Raw genomic sequence first — 19,769 nt, forward strand, 5'->3', positions numbered from 1 at the left:
TATTCGTTTATTTAGATGGCGAATACTGTTGGGTTTTGTTCATGGCTGACGATTCCTACATTGGAGATAACGTTTAAATAAAGTTATATTCATCCAAATCACAATAGTGGTGCAATTACATCCTTTAAATGATATAATTGGTGGATAAAAGTGGCCGTTCGGCGAAGCGGCACGCAATTACCGCTATGGTGTGCCGCTTTCATGTACAATTCCCAGCACCATAACCGTTAAATGGGTGGAAGAATTTAGTATAGAGACTGCGCCTGTGGTGTCAGCAATTAACAAGCAGTGCAAGTAGATTCCGCTTTTCACGACAGTCAACGGACGTAGGCTGCACTTGCTAGAAGGCAGAACCCAAACTAGCTAGTTCGTCGCTCCGCTCATTTCCCTTAGTTCGTTCAGTTCATTTCTGTACTGACTTACGAGCTTGGAATATGTTACAGCCGTTTCAAAAGTTTTGATGGCGGCTTGACTGTCAGTCAAGATAGCTACATTTCGTCTAGAACTAGTGTGCTGGATTACTGTACGGTTCAGATATGTTGTACGTCCGCTCAAACTTCACAATGTCACCTACCTGCCTTCATGTAGTGTAGTCAGTCGGAAATATGCAAAGTTTTCTTTTTAGTAGGCTCAAGGTATTGTTATGACCATAGGTTTCCGTTCATCATGTTGATCCCTGGAACATCATGTCCAGTATGATGACCGAGTAGGAGTAGGAGTAATCATCCGTTTAGGGAATTTTTGCCCCTGTCCGGATACCTCTGATAATGGCCAGACCTGGCCTGGCCTTTTCGGATCCTGTCGAGCTTGTCACTATACATTAGAACTATAAGTGGATATTGAGTGAGCTATGGCTGTTAGTAGCTATAAAACTATTTTGCGACCACACTCCACGAATGATCTTTTTTGCAAACGTGGAGAGCTTTATCGGTATTCTCAACCAGCAGTTTCATGTTGAGTTTTCAATAACACTTCCAATAAACGAACATACTAAAATATTTTATTTATTAAGTGGAATTCTATGATAATTCAGCCGAGGGAGCTTACCATCAAAACTCACTGACTCCCTTTTCAGCGCATACTAAAAAATCTCAGTATTGAAGGTGGAAAATATACGCTGATACCAGTATCACCACAATGTCGGTATACGCTAACAATGATTTCATGACTATTGCGAAGAATACTATGTACTGAGCGCAATACAACTCCGAGAAATCTCCACCAGCCACGATGCAACCTTACCTTGCTCCCTCTGTAACATTTAGCAAGCCCCGGATATTTATATTTTGAGAAGGTGAGGGTTCAGATGTAGCAGTCGCCTTATGCTTGATCTCAGCGTTTTCGTTATGCTCTTCGATGGTACTAACTTTGCATTTTTGTTCAGAATTTGGTATTGACTCCTTTGGAGACCATCTGCAGACTCCTGTTTCTCCCACGGACGATGTTCCAACATGTGTCCTTTCCAGTGTTTCTCCGCGGAGGTTCAAACATCGATATTTTTAGGCTTGCGCTCGCTACCCTCACTTTGACAACAGTTGTTTCCAGACTGAAAGCCGCCTTCTTACTGACTACCATAGCTCCTCATTATTTTTAACTTCAACACAGGAATACTATCATAGACAGTTCGCTATAGGCGACGACTTCTGCCTCCTAATGGCAAAGCTTCTTCTGCGTCTTTCTTTTTTTGTTTCTGTTAAGGTAGAATCCTTGTTTGGTCCCGAAAGTATACCCAGAAAGAAGTTCCCCTGGACTAGTCGAGCCACCAGAGACATGGACCTAAATGAAACCGAAAGTGCTTATCGTTTTCGTAATTTGCATACTCAAAGTCTAGTTCATCCCTGGCCACTCAGCTTCTGACATTTGTTTCACTTTAACTCGGCGTCGTCTTAGATGTGAACATCCCTAGTTCAGTTGTGACTTTGCATGCATCTGCCAGTTTCACTGACCTATAAAATAATAATAATAATTTATAGAGGTATCACGTTGCTGAGTACCATCAATAAGATATTCTCCGCTATCCGCTATCTTATACCAAAGAGGCTTCACTCCAGGCAAATAAACAACAGATCAGATTTTCTCCCTGCGGCAAGCGATCGAAAAACTACTGAAATATGGACACCAGTTGCACCATATATCATCGACTTATGATAGCATAGCCAGGGTAAAACTGTACACCGCCATTAGAGAATTCGGTATCCCGACGAAATAAATAACACTGACTAGGATGACCCAGACCAATGTGTGAGGCCAGATAAAACCAGCAGGGTCACTCTCAAGATCATTCGACATCAACAACGATATGCCCTATCATGTGTTCTCTTTAACCTGGCCCTCGAAAAAGTGATCCGTGATGCTGAGGTAAATGCAAGAGGTACAATCCTCTTTAAGTTCACCCAATTACTGGCCTATGCTGACGATATCGACATCATGTGAACAACGACCCGAAATGTACGAACTACCTTCATCCAGATCGAGGAGGCGGTGATTGGCGCGAGATCTTGGGCTGCACATCAATGAAGGCAAGACAAAGTATATGGTGGCAACGTCAGCACCGAAAACCAACCAACCAACAACATCAAAACGCACCGGCCAAACGGGAAGAATAAAGATAGGAGAATACAACTTTGAGACCGTTGATAATTTCTTCTATCTAGGGTCGAAAATCACAACCGATAACAGCTACGATGATAAAATCCGCGCACGGTTGTTGTCAGCCAATAGAGTCTATTTCAGCTTACGAAAACTATTCCGCTCGAAACGTCTCACCATAGGGTCAAAACTCTTACTGTACAAGGTAATGATCTTGTCAGTCCTCATGTATTCCTCGGAGACTTGGCTTCTTGGCAAGAAGAATTGCGAACTCTTGGCCGTGTTCCAGAGAAGAATCCTCCGAAGAATTTTTGGCCCCCTACATGAGGATGGACGATTCCGTAGCCTACACAATGACGAAATCTATGAGCGATACCATGACCGTCCGGTTGTGGATACACGGTGGAGGGTTGCTTAATCCGTATGGATGAGGATGACCCAACCCGGAAAATCTATAGTAGAAAAAGAGACGAGGCAGACCGTGCCTAAGATGGCGCGATGGTATAGGTCATGAGCGCCAGACAGCTTTTAGGGATATGGAATTGGTGGACCTCGGCGCAAAACCGGTATGTCTGGAGTTCCTTATTAAGGCAGGTCTAGACCGGACACCGGTCGTTGCGCGGTTGATGATGATGATGATGATAAAATAAGATCAACAACTGAATGGATCAGCCAGCTAGAGAAACCAGGTAACAGCTTTGAGCGTTAGTCAATAAAAGAGAATAGCTTGTCGGTAGTGATTTTCTTTGAGAGAGAGCTTGGTGTGAAGCGTCGGTTTTATACCATACATACATCAGTCTCTCATTCTACGTATTAGTAAAATTCTAACGGAATGATTGCGCGAATTCATATGAAGAGGAGAGGAGGGAGCACAATATGCCAATCATGGTAACGCAGCATCAACTTTTGCGATCTGCTCCGATTTTGTCAAGGACTTCCTGGAAGTCCTGACATCCTCCTGGACCGCTCTCTGTTTTTAAATCAATCCCCTCGTTGGCCATAAAAGGATAGTGGATTCTACTGGAGTACTGTCAGTTTCGACTGCTAAACTAGTGAATACGGGTTCCTGGTAAGTTTTTCGCTCTAGATTGTTCTAGACCAAAGTAGTTGGTATTGAAACAACTGGCAAAATGGGATTTAGCGCTGTGATAATACGTCCCCTTTTTTCCCCTTCGATGAGGGTAAGAAGAGTGCGATAGTCAGGCATATGTTGACTCTTTTGAGTTGCTGTCAAATTTATTTATTATTTACATTTGCGGGGATTTACAGTTTTTTTTCCCACATTTCAAAAATTCAGAGAAAGTCCCTACATTTCGAAAAAAATATTGCACGAAAATGTGTGACCGCAATTTTATCTGCACATTATTATTATTATCATTTTTTCGCGACTAGTTCGTTAGTTAGGTGAACACGTTAGACTCTGCAGACTATTATTACATTCAAAACAGAAAATGCCGCCGGCAGACATGAAAGATACCACGGCGACATATTCCACCTGAGTTTGCTCGAGGTATCACGTTTACATATAAACACAAACTATGCTTGAAGGTAATCCAAGGTTAGGCTGTTAACAACGATGGTTAGGTTTACTTAGCCTTTTTGCCTATGATTTACTGTCTCTGAAACAACAACTGTACATAGAGAGTTAATCTTGATCTTGACGACATTTGAATACAAATTACAAGATACACATCTTGTTAATGTTTGCCATTAAAAATTCGACATATTTCCAAAAAAAAAAATTGCAAAGAAAAAAATAGATTGTAATGGTCTCAGCTTTCTGGGTTATAAGTGCATTTTGGGCTCAGACGGAAAATACAATGGCTAATATTTCTTATCACAAATAAACAAGTTACAATCGTACAAATCAATTTTACATTTTGCCGGTTGGATATCAGATTCGGACTGAATACGGTTATTGACACCGTGACATTATTTTCGTTTCAGAAATTTTTTTTGGCCCTTTTTTGATCGCAAGCAAGACAAATTTCAATAATGCCGCAGTTTCGAAAGGAGATTATTTTTGAAAGCTTCACATATTTCAAGCTTATTGTCAATTTTTTAGATTAGGAGATTTGGTGAAAGGAAAAGTTGGAGGATCAAATCTCCTGCTTGTTTCAATTTTTCTGGAGTTTTAGCATGCATGCGTAATATGAAACTTAAACTTGGCTAAGCTGGAGACTCAAAATGTTTGTTTTCAAGGTTTTGTGTAAAACAAAACTTTATTAAAATCGATTTAATGTCTGTCTGTCTGTCTGTGACACGCGCTTTTCTCTAAAATGGCTAAACCGATCCGAACGAAATCCGGTGGACAAATGGGAATTATAAAATCCCACGCATACCGCGAGTAGCATAAATTTAGGTGCAGTTTAAAAAGGGGGCTCCCCATACATGCAAAGGTGGGATTTAAAATTTTTTTTCACCGGATGTAGTCGTGTAGGGTATCGAATAAAAGGTCTCTTTTCGAAACTGATATTGGTTTTGGCGTGAATTGTAAAGTGCGTGAGTAACGAGTCAAAATATGCGCACTTCAAGTGAGATAGGACTCATTTTCGAAAACTACCCAACCCAAAAATCCGAAAAAAGATCAGGGTGGTGCGCTTAGATGAAATCTAGATCTCAAAATATCCATTCCGATATCTACCAAATAAACGTACTAATAGTATATTACTAACTTTTGGGAATTTGCTGAAAACCCCCCTTCAATTCATCTTAGGATCACCAACAAAGAGGACCATATTTCGAATACACATGCCAAATTTCATGAAAATCTGTCCATTAACGCCAAAGTTATAGCAGTTCAAATTTAGCAATTTCGCACGAATTTACTGGTTCTAAAGCCATGGAAATAAGATTCTGATGTCATAATTAACGAGAATAATTGACATTGACGTGAAATATTAGAGTCGCGTTTATGAAGAATCTACTTCTTAAATGGGGCAATGGAATTTTTAGCTATGTGACACGGAGCTGCCATGCACTCGCCGCTCCTCACATCTTCTTCTTTTTCTTCAGCCTTTGCCCTGTTCACAAGCGGGGTCTGTTCGTCGTGATCGGTTTTGCTCCTTTATTTTATCAAACGCCTGACCTGAATGTAATCCTGAAGCTTTTAAATCCCCATCCAGCGCATCAAGAAGGTGTTCAGACCGATCCTGGCAAGTGAATTCTCGTTAGCCTGAATTACATGGCCATACCATCGAAAATGCCTCACTCACAGTTTTTCCACGATCGCTTCAACCCCATATCGATCGCGGATATTCTCATTTCGGATGCGATCAAAACGTGTCACGCCACTAGTCTAAAGCAATATCTTCTTCTCCATTACCGTAAGACGCCGTTCATTGTCTTTTATAGTCGGCCAACACTCAAAACTATAGACAGCGGTAAACGGACGACATTGCGGTAAATTCTAGATCTGAGACGTTCGCTGATACGTCGATCACAAAGGGCACTAGTTGTGGAATGGCACTCCAGGTTGGGTCAATGCGTTAAGCAATTTCATTACGTAGTTCTCCATCGGCTGATAACATTGACCCGAAATATTTAAATCGCTCAGTTTTGGGCAGGTTACTGCCATTGCCAGAACTGAGCGATTTAAATATCTCGAGTCAATCCTATCAGCCAATGGAGACCTGCGTTATGCTCCTCACATAGAGAACAAAACCTTTTATACCTGAAGCATCAAGCTTCCGATTGCCCGACTTGTTTTTACTTTTTATTCGACAAAGACATTCAAATTTCTCTATATCATGTGCAATCCTATCTAATTATTTTTTTTTTATTTTCAGTTCGATGCCTACGTACGCTCTCTACAAATTGATCCTGAATCATCAAATTTTCGCATAGTGGCTGACGGACAGTTGCCAATCCGTCAATGTCTACATCGGGAAGCATGTGCCAAAGATATAGAACTACCTTCATACTATTGTAGATTTAGTGATCTACGTAAAGAATATGTTAGATATAAGTCACAAGAATTATCACGGGCGCTGGTGCCCGTTAAGGATATTAAAAAATTGCCACAGATGCCACCGCTGCCACCATTGCCACTTAGTATAGCGGAAATGTTAAAAGGTGAGTAGATAACTAAATAAATTTCTTATTAAATTTCTCCCTGTCAGTTTTCTAATTAAGTTATGTTTGAAATTTTATTCTGCGCAATTTACAGGAGTTGGAATCAACCTTTGGATTTTTCCCCTAAGAAGGGTCAATGATGACTCAAACAAAAATAACAGTTTGGGTTAACTTTCTGGTAACTTGGGGTTCCGGGCAACTGAAAGCGGGATACTGAACACGAAGCTAGCGTTATCTATGCATCGTGTTTGATATCATTGGCAGCAATACAATTTTAGTCTGGTGGTCCACCCCCCCCCCCCAGACCTTCAATTTTAATAGACAAATTAAATTGTTTGAATCAATCTAGAAGAGCTTGATGATCTGCGCGAAGTAGGGCTTCCATATTGCTGATGCAAATCTTTGGTTTGACTCTCCTTTTCTTCTTGCCAGTTTTGAAGCTATTTGTCGACAATCCTTGGCTTTGTGGGCGAGAAAGTAATTAAAGCACCCCACTAACAAGAAGAAAAAATATAAAATTCCTTGGAGATTTTACTTCAATAATAAAACTGTGAAGAGAAGTTATACTGCATCCTAGAAGAATTATTGTGCCCCTCTTACTGGTTTCAGTACACCTTTTAACAATAGTATGTCAAGTAAGCCTATAACCAAGTATTTCACCATGGCATCTGTAGCATCTGTATTAAATAATCTCCCGGGTGCCTCAATCTACTTTCCACAAGTGCCGGACACTATTTCAGAACATGTGCGGATGTTTCGTCACTCTCCGCACAGAATCTGCCCCAGGTGATAGTTTAGTCGGAAGTGACCAGTGAGTACTTCTACTATGACGTGGAGGCTCTTCTTGGTGAGGGTTAAACACTCGTTTGAATGCTTGGGTTCGTATTCCCCTATGAGCAACCTCAAACGCTCTACTCCCGGTAGGTTCGCTCAGTATAATTCCCTCGGTCGTTCCTCTTCATTTTTAAATGTTATTTCAAGGTAGTAGCCATGAACTCGTTTCCGATTCTACAGGTGGTTCATGTAGAGGCGTCCCTGCTCTCCCCTTGCCAGTTCGTTGGACCTAAGTTTCTTGTTCGCCGCTTGGCTATCGATCAGAATAGCTATGTTCTGCTCCATATACCTAGTTCCTATTGAAGTTAAACATCTGCCCACGACTTATATTCCTGCCAGGAATATAAAAGTGTACTTACCTATTGGTTCAAAGTATGTTTTCCTTGGACCAATGACTCCGGCGTCTGCTCCCACTGATTTAAGGAATCCGTCTGTGTACCAGGTAATGAATTGCTGGTTTCAGCTGTATGTCACAGCCACGCCCAGTTACTCCACTTCACTGATACTCCCGGCTATTCTTAAGATGGCCCTCCTTTCCTGCATCTGTGTGTGAAGATGGAGAGCAGTTAATACCAGAAGGACCACTAGGGATGCCGTCGAACGTGTCAGCCAAGACAGCAAGCCAGTCTTTGAAGTTTGTGTAACTCTTTGTTGCTGAATTTAGTTCTGTCTACCCAGATTATTCGCTGATAGGTAACCATAGGCCTTATTATTGCAATGTATGTCCAAAGTATTATAGTATCTTCGTGATGAATCAAGAATGATCAGAGCACTCACAGACTTCCGATATATGTCCCCAACAAGCGTAGAGTATTTTTGGTCTAGTGTAATTCCCACATATTTAACCTCTGTTTCCTTTAGAGCATTAGTTCTAATATAGTTGTTTATGGCTTTTTCCAACGTTCTGAGTTTGAACGATGTTAGGCAAACTGGTCTGAAAGATTTAGGGTGAGACGGATCCTTTTTACCCACTTTCGAAATGAATGACACTTTAGTTCGCCTCCATGTCCTTGATATATATCCTAAGACTATGCTGTCTATTAGCGCTCTTAGAGGACTCTAAGATAATTTTTGGGCTCTTTGTAGTAGCACTGGTGAAACGCCGTATACTCCGTTCGCTGTGGTCTTGATTTTTTCGCCTTTCGCCGTGGGGGAGAACCCCGGGAAATAAGTTTTGAAAACTAGATGTACTCTGTCCTTTCCATTCTCTGTAAATGTCCAATCTTTGTTCCTCAGACAGACAGCAGATATTGCCCTCTCTTTGGTTAAAGCTTTGTATAACGTGGATGCTTCTTTGGTTTGCTCGATGCCTTCTCAGAATTCCTTGAAGCTGTTCCTGTTTCTTCCTTGATCGAGTTCCTATACGCCGTTCATGCATTTTTGTGCCTCTCTCATTCTCCCGTTTATTTTGCCGTAGAAGAAATTTCGGAGGTCTGCTCTCATTCTGGCTAGATTACCGTTTCACAAGACTATTTAATTATCATAATCGGACGGGTAGCCAGTTCCAGTTCATCTGTTCTGTGAATTGATTCTGAAAAAAAAACGCTCAAAGGGTTCTCTACGTGTCATAAAAGGTGACTAAAATCATGGAAATTTGTGATTAAGCAGCCTGCAAATTTTAAAACTTTATTGCTATCGAAACGCCAATAACGCGACGGATACAGCCTAAATTCGCGCCAAAGACAGTCGAAAATGGACTATTATTGGTTTCGGTTTTCAACAGCGGTAGCGAAGCTCCTCAAAATGCTTGCGTTCTCTAATTTGAGCGGGAATTAGAACTATATACGCAAAGTAATTAGTGGGACTCTGGAGAGTACTCCTCTCCCTCTTGCGGCAATAGGTTTTTGTACTCTGGCAAGCCAAGTGGTCGTAGACGCAAACCCGGTATCGGGTTCTTTCTTTCAATCAGATCGACCATTTCACGATCAGCAGTAGATTTAGGAGCTGTTTTCTGGATGTACGTAACAAGAGAAGCGCCGATATCGGCCCCGAAAGGGATCACCATCTCTAAGTAAAACAGAAATTATTCCGGCCATCATTGCACTCAAACGGCGTAAAGTGGCTGAGGCTTGACGGTCTCTTGCAGAGTTAATTATTGCTGCACCTGCAGTTACTGCATATCTGCCTATGGAAGTCTTAAGAATCTGAGAGCTTCCCTAGAGAGTGGGAGAAAGGGATGATTGTTAAGATGATTACCAACACAAAAATCAACTTAAGGCTTTTCTGTGTTAGTTTTCCTTCTGTGTCGTTATATTGGAGTTGCACATTTAAAGTGAACTCAACTGTTACTGGAAAGCTGCGAGGCTTCGTGAACACATGCCTGCGTCATATCATCGAAGTGCGCTGGTCTGACCCTATCTCGCAATTTGCTCGATGCACACGCCTGCCACTCGTACGCACTATGATCTTATTGGCGCTCGTATGCGATGTGATAGGAAGACGGAAGTGGCAATGGATAGGTCACATTTTGAGGAAGGGCGACAATTGCACTACTGGCTACTTCATGAAGTGGAATTCACTCTCCCAAGATGCCCACCCCAAGAGCACTTGATCCAGAATAGTCGATGAGGAGTGTGAGCATCTCGGGAAGTCGGGGTTGAAGTTGAAGTGCATTTAAGGTAACAGCGAGAGATGGCGCGTAGGTGTGATTCACGCGTTATACCCCACCAAGGGGTAAATCGCAACCATATATATTTGTAGATGGACCATTTTATTGTTCAGGTCCTTTTATAGGAATTCCAGTTTGCTCTCGAATCTGGTTAATCTGTGAGTCGACATAGAGGTCATCCGACACCCTCCCATTCTTGACGAATCCGTTCATCAGAGCATTCCCTAGTGTTGCGTTTAGCACCTCTTGTCTAGTGCTAGTCACGAATGTTGCGTATTCCCTATATTGTATATTTTCGAGTTATTACTAAGAATTAGTTCAAGAGGGTACTCAGTTCTTCGTAGAGTGTCGCTGCTTCCTCGGACTTCGTGATGGATGTTGGTATCGCAACCGAGGGGAAGTGGTAGCGCCTTCTTCTCATAGAAGTTTACCGGTATACCGGTGGGAGGTTCCCCGATGTCAAAACAGTCTCTGCCGTTTTTGAGAATGCCCTGGCGGATGCAGCATCGTGGAGTTCCCCTTGGTTATTTTTGTATTGGCTATTAACTGCATTAGTTTTGGAAACTTTTCTCCACAACCGAAGTGTCATTCTCCTCCTCCGACATGACGCTTTCCTGCCTATCTCTGCCCACTTTGATCCAGGTTCAGATCGTCCAGCTTCCCCTATTCATTGGGCAGCAGGTCTGCCTCCTTACTTAGTCCTGCTCTTTCATCGTCTGCGATTTGTTCGGAGACCTCGATAGATTCTCCATCCAATGTCTCCTCCGAAATATCTTTCCTCCATGTGAATATGCCTCTCATTTGATTGCCTCCAGGAATCGGGCATCCAACTCGATCGTGAGGTATCTGCCTTTGCTCTGAAGACTGTTCATGATCGCATATGCAGATCATCATTTGGACCAATTGGGAAGCCAATAAAATCCTCCATCTCTATCGCCGCGACTTTGGGAATATACACCCTTATTATATGTGCCTCTGGTATATCATCCCGAACATTAGTCGACAATTCTGTTCTTTTCCAGCCTGGAAATTTAGGGTCAATAATCCTAAGTCATTCTGCAGTGTCCTCCATCGCACTACGGTATATGACCTTGCTGAAATCGTATCCCGGTGAACACGAGGTTGGCACTCCATCCCTTGCACATTGCCTGATGGCAAGGTTTTCGATAATTTCCTACTTCTCACGAGTAAGTATTTGCTCTCGGCAATATGAGCCGAGTTCGGTTCCCCGCTCGCGAGCGTCGCAGAGCTCACGTTGACAAACGCGGTGAATAACACTTCGTTTGTCTGTCAGCGTTTAACTGTCAAAACTGAATTTTGGGGAGGTAATGATTTAGGAAATACTTTATGTAATTGTATGTAATATGATTTACTGGAAAATTTTCTTTATTTCTCAGCTTATGTGACATTTCATCTTAATGTTTTGAAATAATAAGATGAAGTGCTACCGAAATCTGACGTAACGGATAACAATCGCCGGTAAACGCAAACGCTAAACAGGACACTTCGTTGGGCTCGCGAGCATCATGGGTGTCAAACGGACCGAAGCTATAGTCAGTCAAATGTCCTTGACCGCACTAGCATAGCAAAGGGCGGGTCACATGGTTCTTGTTTTCACTCCTGACCTACTCCGAATTTCCCTACTCTTGTGTACTGATCCCTGCTGTTTCTCGCTTTCTTGGCTGTGATGTTTAAGGCTAAGGTCTGCCCTGAATTTCCTTAAGAATCTCTTCTGGTTTCAGACTTACCTTCAGGTAGCGCAGATACCATTTAGCACCTGCGACATTAAGGCCTGTCTTCTTTTTAACGCTGGATATACTCATCTCAGACATTGCTGAGTATTGCTGAGATGTGCTTTCGTCTGGCGGGTCAGTGTGTGTACGATACGAGGTCCTGCTTGTTTGTAGTTTGTTTTGTTGTTTTTTCTACTGTATTAATCATATGATTCCCACGAGTATGGGGGTTAGGAGGTCTGCAGTATCATAGCCCCCCGTAGCACAGTAAGGCCAATCTATTCACTACGGCGACCAGGTATCAGTGCGGTTCTGAATATAGTCAGTTACCTCGACTGCAAACTATTTAATGGGGACGGTTCCTCTGGAAAAAGGTTGGTGAGGGTAAAGTCGGGAGTTTTTTAAATTACCCCCTAACGTATTAAGCCATCGTTGCCTTGATGAACCTTTGGATCATTTCCTATCTAATGATATGTTGCGATCAGTGTTTGCTAGCAATTTATCCCATTGCAACTGATGTCATGGTACCAACGATGATGTACTTTTCCACGATGGTTTTGAGTTACTTAAAACGCGCATTTCTGATTCAGCGAGAGTATTATAAGATGAGAGATAAATCATAGAACAGAATCTAATCAGATCTAGTTGCCTCTAAATGTAAAAGTAAACTGAAATAAACTGGTCAAAGTCTCTTCTCACAGAGAAGGTGCATGCGATAACCTATATTGGGTCCTCCAATAAATCCCAACAGATGGCATTTCCGACTCAATTTCGCAGTAGTCACCTACATACTTATACATATCTTGATATCATACATATTCATCTAAGAACCTGATCTTATGCTCAAATTTCCATTTAAAATTCCAATCATTTCGAAAACATCTAGCGCCAACCTTTGAGTCATCTTTACAAATTTCTGATGTAGTCATACTACGTATGCGTGAATAATGAGCAACCTGTTTCAGGTTTCATCGACGTTTCAGTATCAGATGGGGGAACCATGTAAACAATTATTAAGAAATGTCGCTCGGAAAGAACAGCAATGCAAACTATTTGCACGTCTTTTGACTTAAGTCGCGGGAATTAGATTAGAAACAAATACCGCTTAGTTCAGAGTGATACTCCGATACGGGTTCAAAATCGTGGCTAGAATTTTTAAACGGAGTCCGATGGTGTGATATGGAGAATACCAGCGGACCTTAGTTCCCGCTGATGCAGACTTAAGGGGAGGTTTCGTTGTGAAAGACGAGAGTGAATAGGAGCAGACTGAAGTTTCACAAAATATGATGCTTGCCCACAGTGGAGGCTAAGGATTATACAGTGTGACCCACAATTTAACTGTATCTACTATCAACATCTCCCGATACCACCTTTAATTTGCTCCTTCTTCAATAGAAACTTAACAAGGAATATAACATCCCCAATATCTCTTTTCCTGTCCCCCATCCTCCTCCATTATCACCACCAAAATATTCCTTGAAATTTTGAGCAAAACCACCCCTTAACGAACAGTGCGAGTTCTTAAGAAGTTCGGAGTTCTTCATCGTTTTGTTGTGGTGCAGTTTGTGATCTTTAGCATCTCGTCCGGTGTGTTTAGTCTAAGGCCTTAAATTTGGTGAAGACATTGAACAAGAAACGAAAAGGAAAGTTTACCTCGTATACTCGTTCGGGAACAATATCGGACTTTTGTGGTGAAGCTTGAAATATAGGTCTGGTGCCACCAGTTCTAAATTTTATTATTCTGACTTTTTGCATCAGGTTCTTGGTTAATTCTGGCCTGGAGCGTATTGTGATTATAAATTTCTCTGATTATGTTTGATGTGATTATGATGCAAAGTTTATAGTGGAAGAGATCTAGTGATAATTGAAATGTATTGTAAAATGCCCATACGGGTTTTTGTATGCGGGGTGTCTGGTTCGTTGTGATTGATTACGGTTTTGTCTGGTTGAAAGGTAATCATAGCTTCGGCGATTAGTTTGGTCAGAAATTCATCCGTGTGCCCGAAAAAATTGGTAAACCGTTATTTGATGGAATGGAAGTATGTTACGTGAGTTAAAAGAATTTGTGAATTGAAAACTTTCGAATATGAATTTCTCCAGATATCAGTCCTGGAAGCCAATTTAACTTAATGATAACACAATCCATCAACTTCTTCGTTCTATCCCAATGTAATCAATTTAATATTTTTGAGAGAGTCTCTTGCCTAAAATTCAACCCCTTCATAAACTATTGTCTTTATCAGTACCAGAATTACAATCTTAAATTCTTTTGTGCAAAAAACTGCTTTATGTTGCTACTAAAAATCGATAGGAGACGGCGATCCGGTTCATTCAAATGGGTTTGGTATAGATAGCTTGCTGCGAGCAGGTTCCGATCAACTATACTGTATACTAGAAAGTTCCTTTTCTTATCAAGATGCGAATTCTTGATTATCTAATGGATTCTTGATCAATTCGTGCTATTCGGAACTTATTATAAATGGCGCCCAATGTGGGGTCAGAGCTCATATATGTGTGTAGGTGAGTTTGAGGTGAGGGAGAAACATAGACTCTCAGCATTCAGAACGAAATGGCTCATTGTACTCAACTTCCACATCTAACGAAATCGTTACGTTATGTTTATATACTGATGATTTCCGCTAGTGAATGTGATGCAACCAGCTGCAATTGGTGCACATGAGCACCAAAGATCTTATATCCGATGCGTTCATAGACGGGGCATTCACATAGCTGAACAGGGGTGAATTATCGCCAGTCAGTGTTCCAAAAAATCTTCTGCAAGTCTTCCTGCTTTTCGACAGGATAGCTTTTGCCATATGTTTTTTTTTTTTGTTTTGGCGGGAAAACTTAGGTGTATCTAGCAGTATTCAGGTTTTATCTGTCATTCCTTTCCCTACCTTTTTTCCTTTGCCGAGATTTCAACCACCCCATGCTCAACTGGCCTAATCATCCTAGCATTCCAATTCCTTCCAACAACCTCTCCCATTCTTCCCTCCGACTTTCTTCGTTGATGTACACTTGCTCTGCCCTGAATTTCAATACCACCAAAAGCTCCTTGGGCCGCACTCTCGATCTCTTCCTTTTCAACCAATGATTACCTACCGTATGTCAAAACTGACGCTCACCACCCCGGGGTTGAATTTGAAGCGGAACTGTCTCGTTCAAAACCCAAAACCAAGCGTAAACCCGCTAAGTTCAACGTCCGCAAAGCCAATTTTGACGGTCTGAACTCAGTTTTAGCGTCTTTCAACTGGGTACATATATTAAGCAACTCACCGTGTGATCAAGCTCTAGTCACCTTTTACAATATCCTGTCCGATCTCCTCTCCTGTTATGTCCCTTCTTCCCCTCCCTGCCTAAGTTCGTACCCAACTTGGTTCACAACGGAAATTCTTATTAACATTCGCTTGAAACATACACTGCGGAAGAAGTTTCGGGCTTATAAGAATGATGCCGACCTTGCTCGCTTTAAAGCTATAACATATGTTCTACTGTGAAGTCAATGGTCAGAAAAGCGCGTAAAATGTACCTATTGATCGTCGAAGCCACCCTTTCCCGCGGTAACTTAAAACCCTTTTGGTCTCACGCTCGCAATTCTCGTAATGCAACTCAATCTCTCCCATCTTCTATCAGCTTCGCTGACTCCACTGCCAACTCCCCACAACAATCCTGCGACCTTCTCGCACCTACTTCTCTTCAGTGTTTTCTCCCTCGAGCCCTCCACCCTCCTACACCTTTCATAACTACAGACTCCTCCGCATCTCTAGCCATTCCTCTCCTTACGCCTTCCTTGGTTGAGTTCCTCATTGATAATCTTGACCCCAATGTCGGACCTGGCCCCGATGGGCTTTCTAATCTCTTCCTCCTTAACTGTAGAAAACACATTTCCCTCCCTCTACAACAAAAACTAAATGAACGCTACTTTCCCCATTTACCTTCTCTTGCTCCAAAATTCTGGAAAGATACTTCTATGACTGGTTGACCGCGCACTTCGGTCACCTCATTGTCAAAGAGCAGCATGGTTTCGTGCAACATAGATCAACGGCTTCAAATCTTCTGGTCTTTACCAACTTTGTTGCTAAATGTTTGAATTCGTGACAGGAGGTACATGCTATTTATACCGACTTCTCCAAAGGCTTTGATACCGTTGACCATAACATTCTCCTCTCTAAACTTTCATTACTAGACTTCCCTCCCTCAGTCATCTCCTATCTCTCATACCGTTCCTGCAAAGTTTCTTTTCATGATCACTCATCTGATTCCTTCTCTCCTTCCTGTGGTGTTCCCCAAGGCTCTATACTTGACCCCCTACTCTTCCTGCTTTTTATCAATGACCTCGTCTCCATCTTCACCTGCCCGTATTTGCTTTACGTAGACGACCTTAAATTGTTTGCCTCTGTTTCGTCTCCGTTAAACTGTGCTCTCTGGCAGTCCAACCTTGATAATTTAGTCCGTTTGTGTTTGCCACCTATCCTCTCAGTGGACAACCCCTTTCACTACTGACCTCCTTCAAAGACCTGGTGTAATATTCGATGATAAACTTCGTTTCAACTCCCACTTCGTTGACATCATCAATAGACCTTCCAAAACGTCTGGTTTTATCCTACGTTCCTACTCCGACTTTACCTCAATCTAGCCCTCCTTAACACTCTTCAATTCCCTTGTCAGAAACATCCTTGAATATTACTGTGTAGTCTGGTCCCCCTACCGCATCCATGACTGCCGCGCTCTTGAAGCTGTACAACGCAAATTCACTCGGACCCTCTTTTACATAAAGAACCTTCCACGGGTTCATTATCCGACTCCACACCCTCAATCTCCCCTCCCTACTGAAACGCCATATCTTCCTTGATATGTGTATACTTTTCAAACTCTGCAATTGTCTGATGGACTGCTCCGCCAACTCGGATATTACTTCCCGTATCGCCTCGTCTCATAACACACGTAGTGCGGACATTTTTGATGTACCATTCGCGAAACACGAGATTTACTTTCACTCTCCGATCCCGAGGCTTTGCCGCTCCTAGAATGCCCTACAGCTTGGGTCCTTTGACTCTATTTCCCCCTCTAGCTTTAAGCGTAAAATAAGCCATTCACTTGCTCCTCTCTCTGAGGACAATATGTAATAAGCAATTTGCTTTCTGTATATTGTCCTCATTAAATAAAATAAAATAAATAAATAAAATTATTGCAAGCTTCTTCCTAGTTTTTGACCCCTTTTCTGGTTCTGGTCTGGGTATGTCGGAAATTGAATCCTATTTTGCTAAGACATTAGAGGTATTGAATTTTGAAATAAAGTTCAAACGGTTTCGATACTTTTGAACAATTTCCGAGGTGATCACATGACTACTCAACGTCTTCAGTGCAGCCCGGCTATCGCTTCAGATTGAGATGCGCTTGACTTTCAACCGCTTGTTAATAACCCAGTTTGTCGCTCTTAGGATCACATTCACTTAAGTCTGAAGATTGTTGCATATTGTCCCGAGGTAAAAGCCTTCTTCTCATTTTTACTCGATAGGAAGACTTCTGCTCTAAAACCCTATTTTGCTTTTTTTCTGGGGGTTCCCAGTTTTCTCTACGTTTGGGGATAACCACATCTTCTACTAAACAGATGTTTGGCGACTCGAAACTCGAAAGGCATTCCACCAACTCTTCCAATGCTCAAGGCCCCTCACTTCCGTTATTTACCCATAGATTTAAGCGAATAAGTCTACGAGCTGATCTCATTGCAGGGTCCTGAATATATTTCCAAGGCCTCCAAATTGAGTAATGCATTTAGAGGTGCCCTGAATGTGGTGCTCACGGCACTGGTAATACTCTTTCACAGAGTTCTTTGCAGGGTGGCTAATGTGTAGTAAACCCTTTTGCCTCACTTTAACACTACACACTACAGATGAATAAGCGAACATAGGCCCAATGATAGCAACGCCTTTGTCCCCATGTCAGAGCAAAGGTCCGTCTGGATAGCCCATAAGCTGCGTACACCCTCTCAACTAAAGTAGCTAAGTTCGCAATACCAAACTCCGAACTTAGCTTCTTCTGGTTCACAATCTTGTCCAATGCTCCGGACCCAACGGCGCGGCATATTGAAGGGTGTACTTTTCATCTTTTTTACAAGATATGAAATGGAAGGTCAGCTTGACACCCGTTTTGAGACAATTTCGTGACATTTTTTTTCAAGCAACTTATAATGAAGGCGCCTCCGTATTTGTGTCCCGTAGGTCTAAAAATTGACCATTTGTAGTCACGATACATGCCTTCGGGATGTTTTGCAACTATACTCATCAGCAGGTTTCCTGCAAAATCTCATCCCAGTGAAACCTCTCTGAAGGTAACTTTCGATTAACCACGTGAAGCACCCAGTTTGACGCAAAGTGTTCTTAGTCCAACATAAGTTTTCCAAATAATGTCGAGTGTGGAACGGATTCAGCAAACTCATAGTAATACTCCAATACATCACCCTTAAGATCGATGAACTAGAGCAGCCTATGTATGTTACCCTTTCTCCTATAGTGTCTAGAAAACAGATATAAAGTAGATGCAACAGATGGTTTTTATGATTTTCGTAGTTCGATAGATTGAGGGAGCAACTTCTCTCCCTTTTACTGGGCAGGAAACAGTCTTTCCACCGTACACTATTAGGATACACTGGTCAACCTTTGGACCTGCTCCTAGCAGTCAATTTGAGGGCTTTGTTCGGAATAATGTCCAATTTCGGAAGATTGGTATCTCCAACATGTAATTGATGCCATCGAATTGGTTACTGACTAGGCCGAAAATGCAATTCAAGGATGGCAGCGAATATTATCATACATAACGATGACCATGGACATGAGGAATGCTGTCAATTCGGCTAATATAATTCTTATATAGAGGCCCCAATGGCGGTTGGCACACCAACTATCTCACTACTATGGTCGACAACTAATTAAATGAACGGAGTCTCCAGTATAACACCGATGGCGAACCAAAGGGTTATGTTGTCTCCACGGTTGACTTACAGAGATTCCTACTAGGGGAACTGTTGTAGAATATAATAGGTAATGCACAATAATTTATTTAATTTTCTGGTTCGGGAGGTGGCCTCTTTGATGGTTTATGGCGACGATATGACACTGTTTGTAGTTGCAAAGAATATAGAGGTTTCTGGGTTATACTTAAGTGAAGCAGTGCTATTATGGCTCGGGTGGAGAGCACTAAACTGGTACTTGCGGAAAAAAAGGAAGCGTTTTTCAAGCAACAAGTGCCATAAGAAAAATGTATATCATCGTCTCCAAGTTAGCCATCAAATGCTTGGCCGTTAATACAGATGCAAAACTCAGTTTTAAGCAGAACATTCAGAATTCTTCTGTTGCTCTGGCAAGATGCATTTGAAGGCACTACATATTTTATCGAGGGCCACAAACTATGTGTGGTCTACAGAACTGCAGCCATAAAGCTTTATTCTGCCGTCAGGACCGTCTCAGATGATGCAACATTTGTCATCTCGGGAGTGATGCCGGCTGACATCTTGGGAGATGAGATGACGAACATATAAATCATCAAGTCCATGTTTCCTTTATGTCAGAAAAAAGTGGAAGGGGAGGGATCTATAGATAGATGGCAATAGCCAGCCAACTGCTCGAGATAATTGTTTCAAATTAAAATTTGTAAATAGGGGTGGAGTCTATATTGTTCATCACATGCTTTTTATTCCGGTTTTTTGTCCGCTCTAATTCAATATTTCATTTTCAAATCATTCTCCACTTTGGCTACGGGTGTTCTCATCCTGTCATTTATCAGATTCCTCGTGAAAGTTTTCATTTTTCTCTTGTCATTTTACAACTTCTCCCTTTCATACTTTAATTTTCTCAATGTTACTCAGTTTTCTTCGCCTTTTAAGAGCTTTTGCTTGTTATTTTCAAAATTACTGCATCCCCTGCTAATGATTT

General features: G+C 41.9%; 1 protein-coding gene across 2 annotated transcripts in view; it reads left to right on the forward strand.

Annotated features, from left to right (window-relative positions):
- The window catches only part of LOC119654801 (RNA-binding protein fusilli), a 307,177-nt gene that overhangs the window by 196,144 nt on the left and 91,264 nt on the right, over window positions 1-19,769 (forward strand). For both annotated transcript variants that reach the window (XM_038060355.1, XM_038060354.1), the window contains exon 4: window positions 6,378-6,663. In XM_038060355.1, the coding sequence (XP_037916283.1) occupies window positions 6,378-6,663 (286 nt within the window). The remainder of the gene's footprint in view (window positions 1-6,377; window positions 6,664-19,769) is intronic.

Source organism: Hermetia illucens, chromosome 4, assembly GCF_905115235.1.
Source record: "Hermetia illucens chromosome 4, iHerIll2.2.curated.20191125, whole genome shotgun sequence".
Taxonomy (NCBI): domain Eukaryota; kingdom Metazoa; phylum Arthropoda; class Insecta; order Diptera; family Stratiomyidae; genus Hermetia; species Hermetia illucens.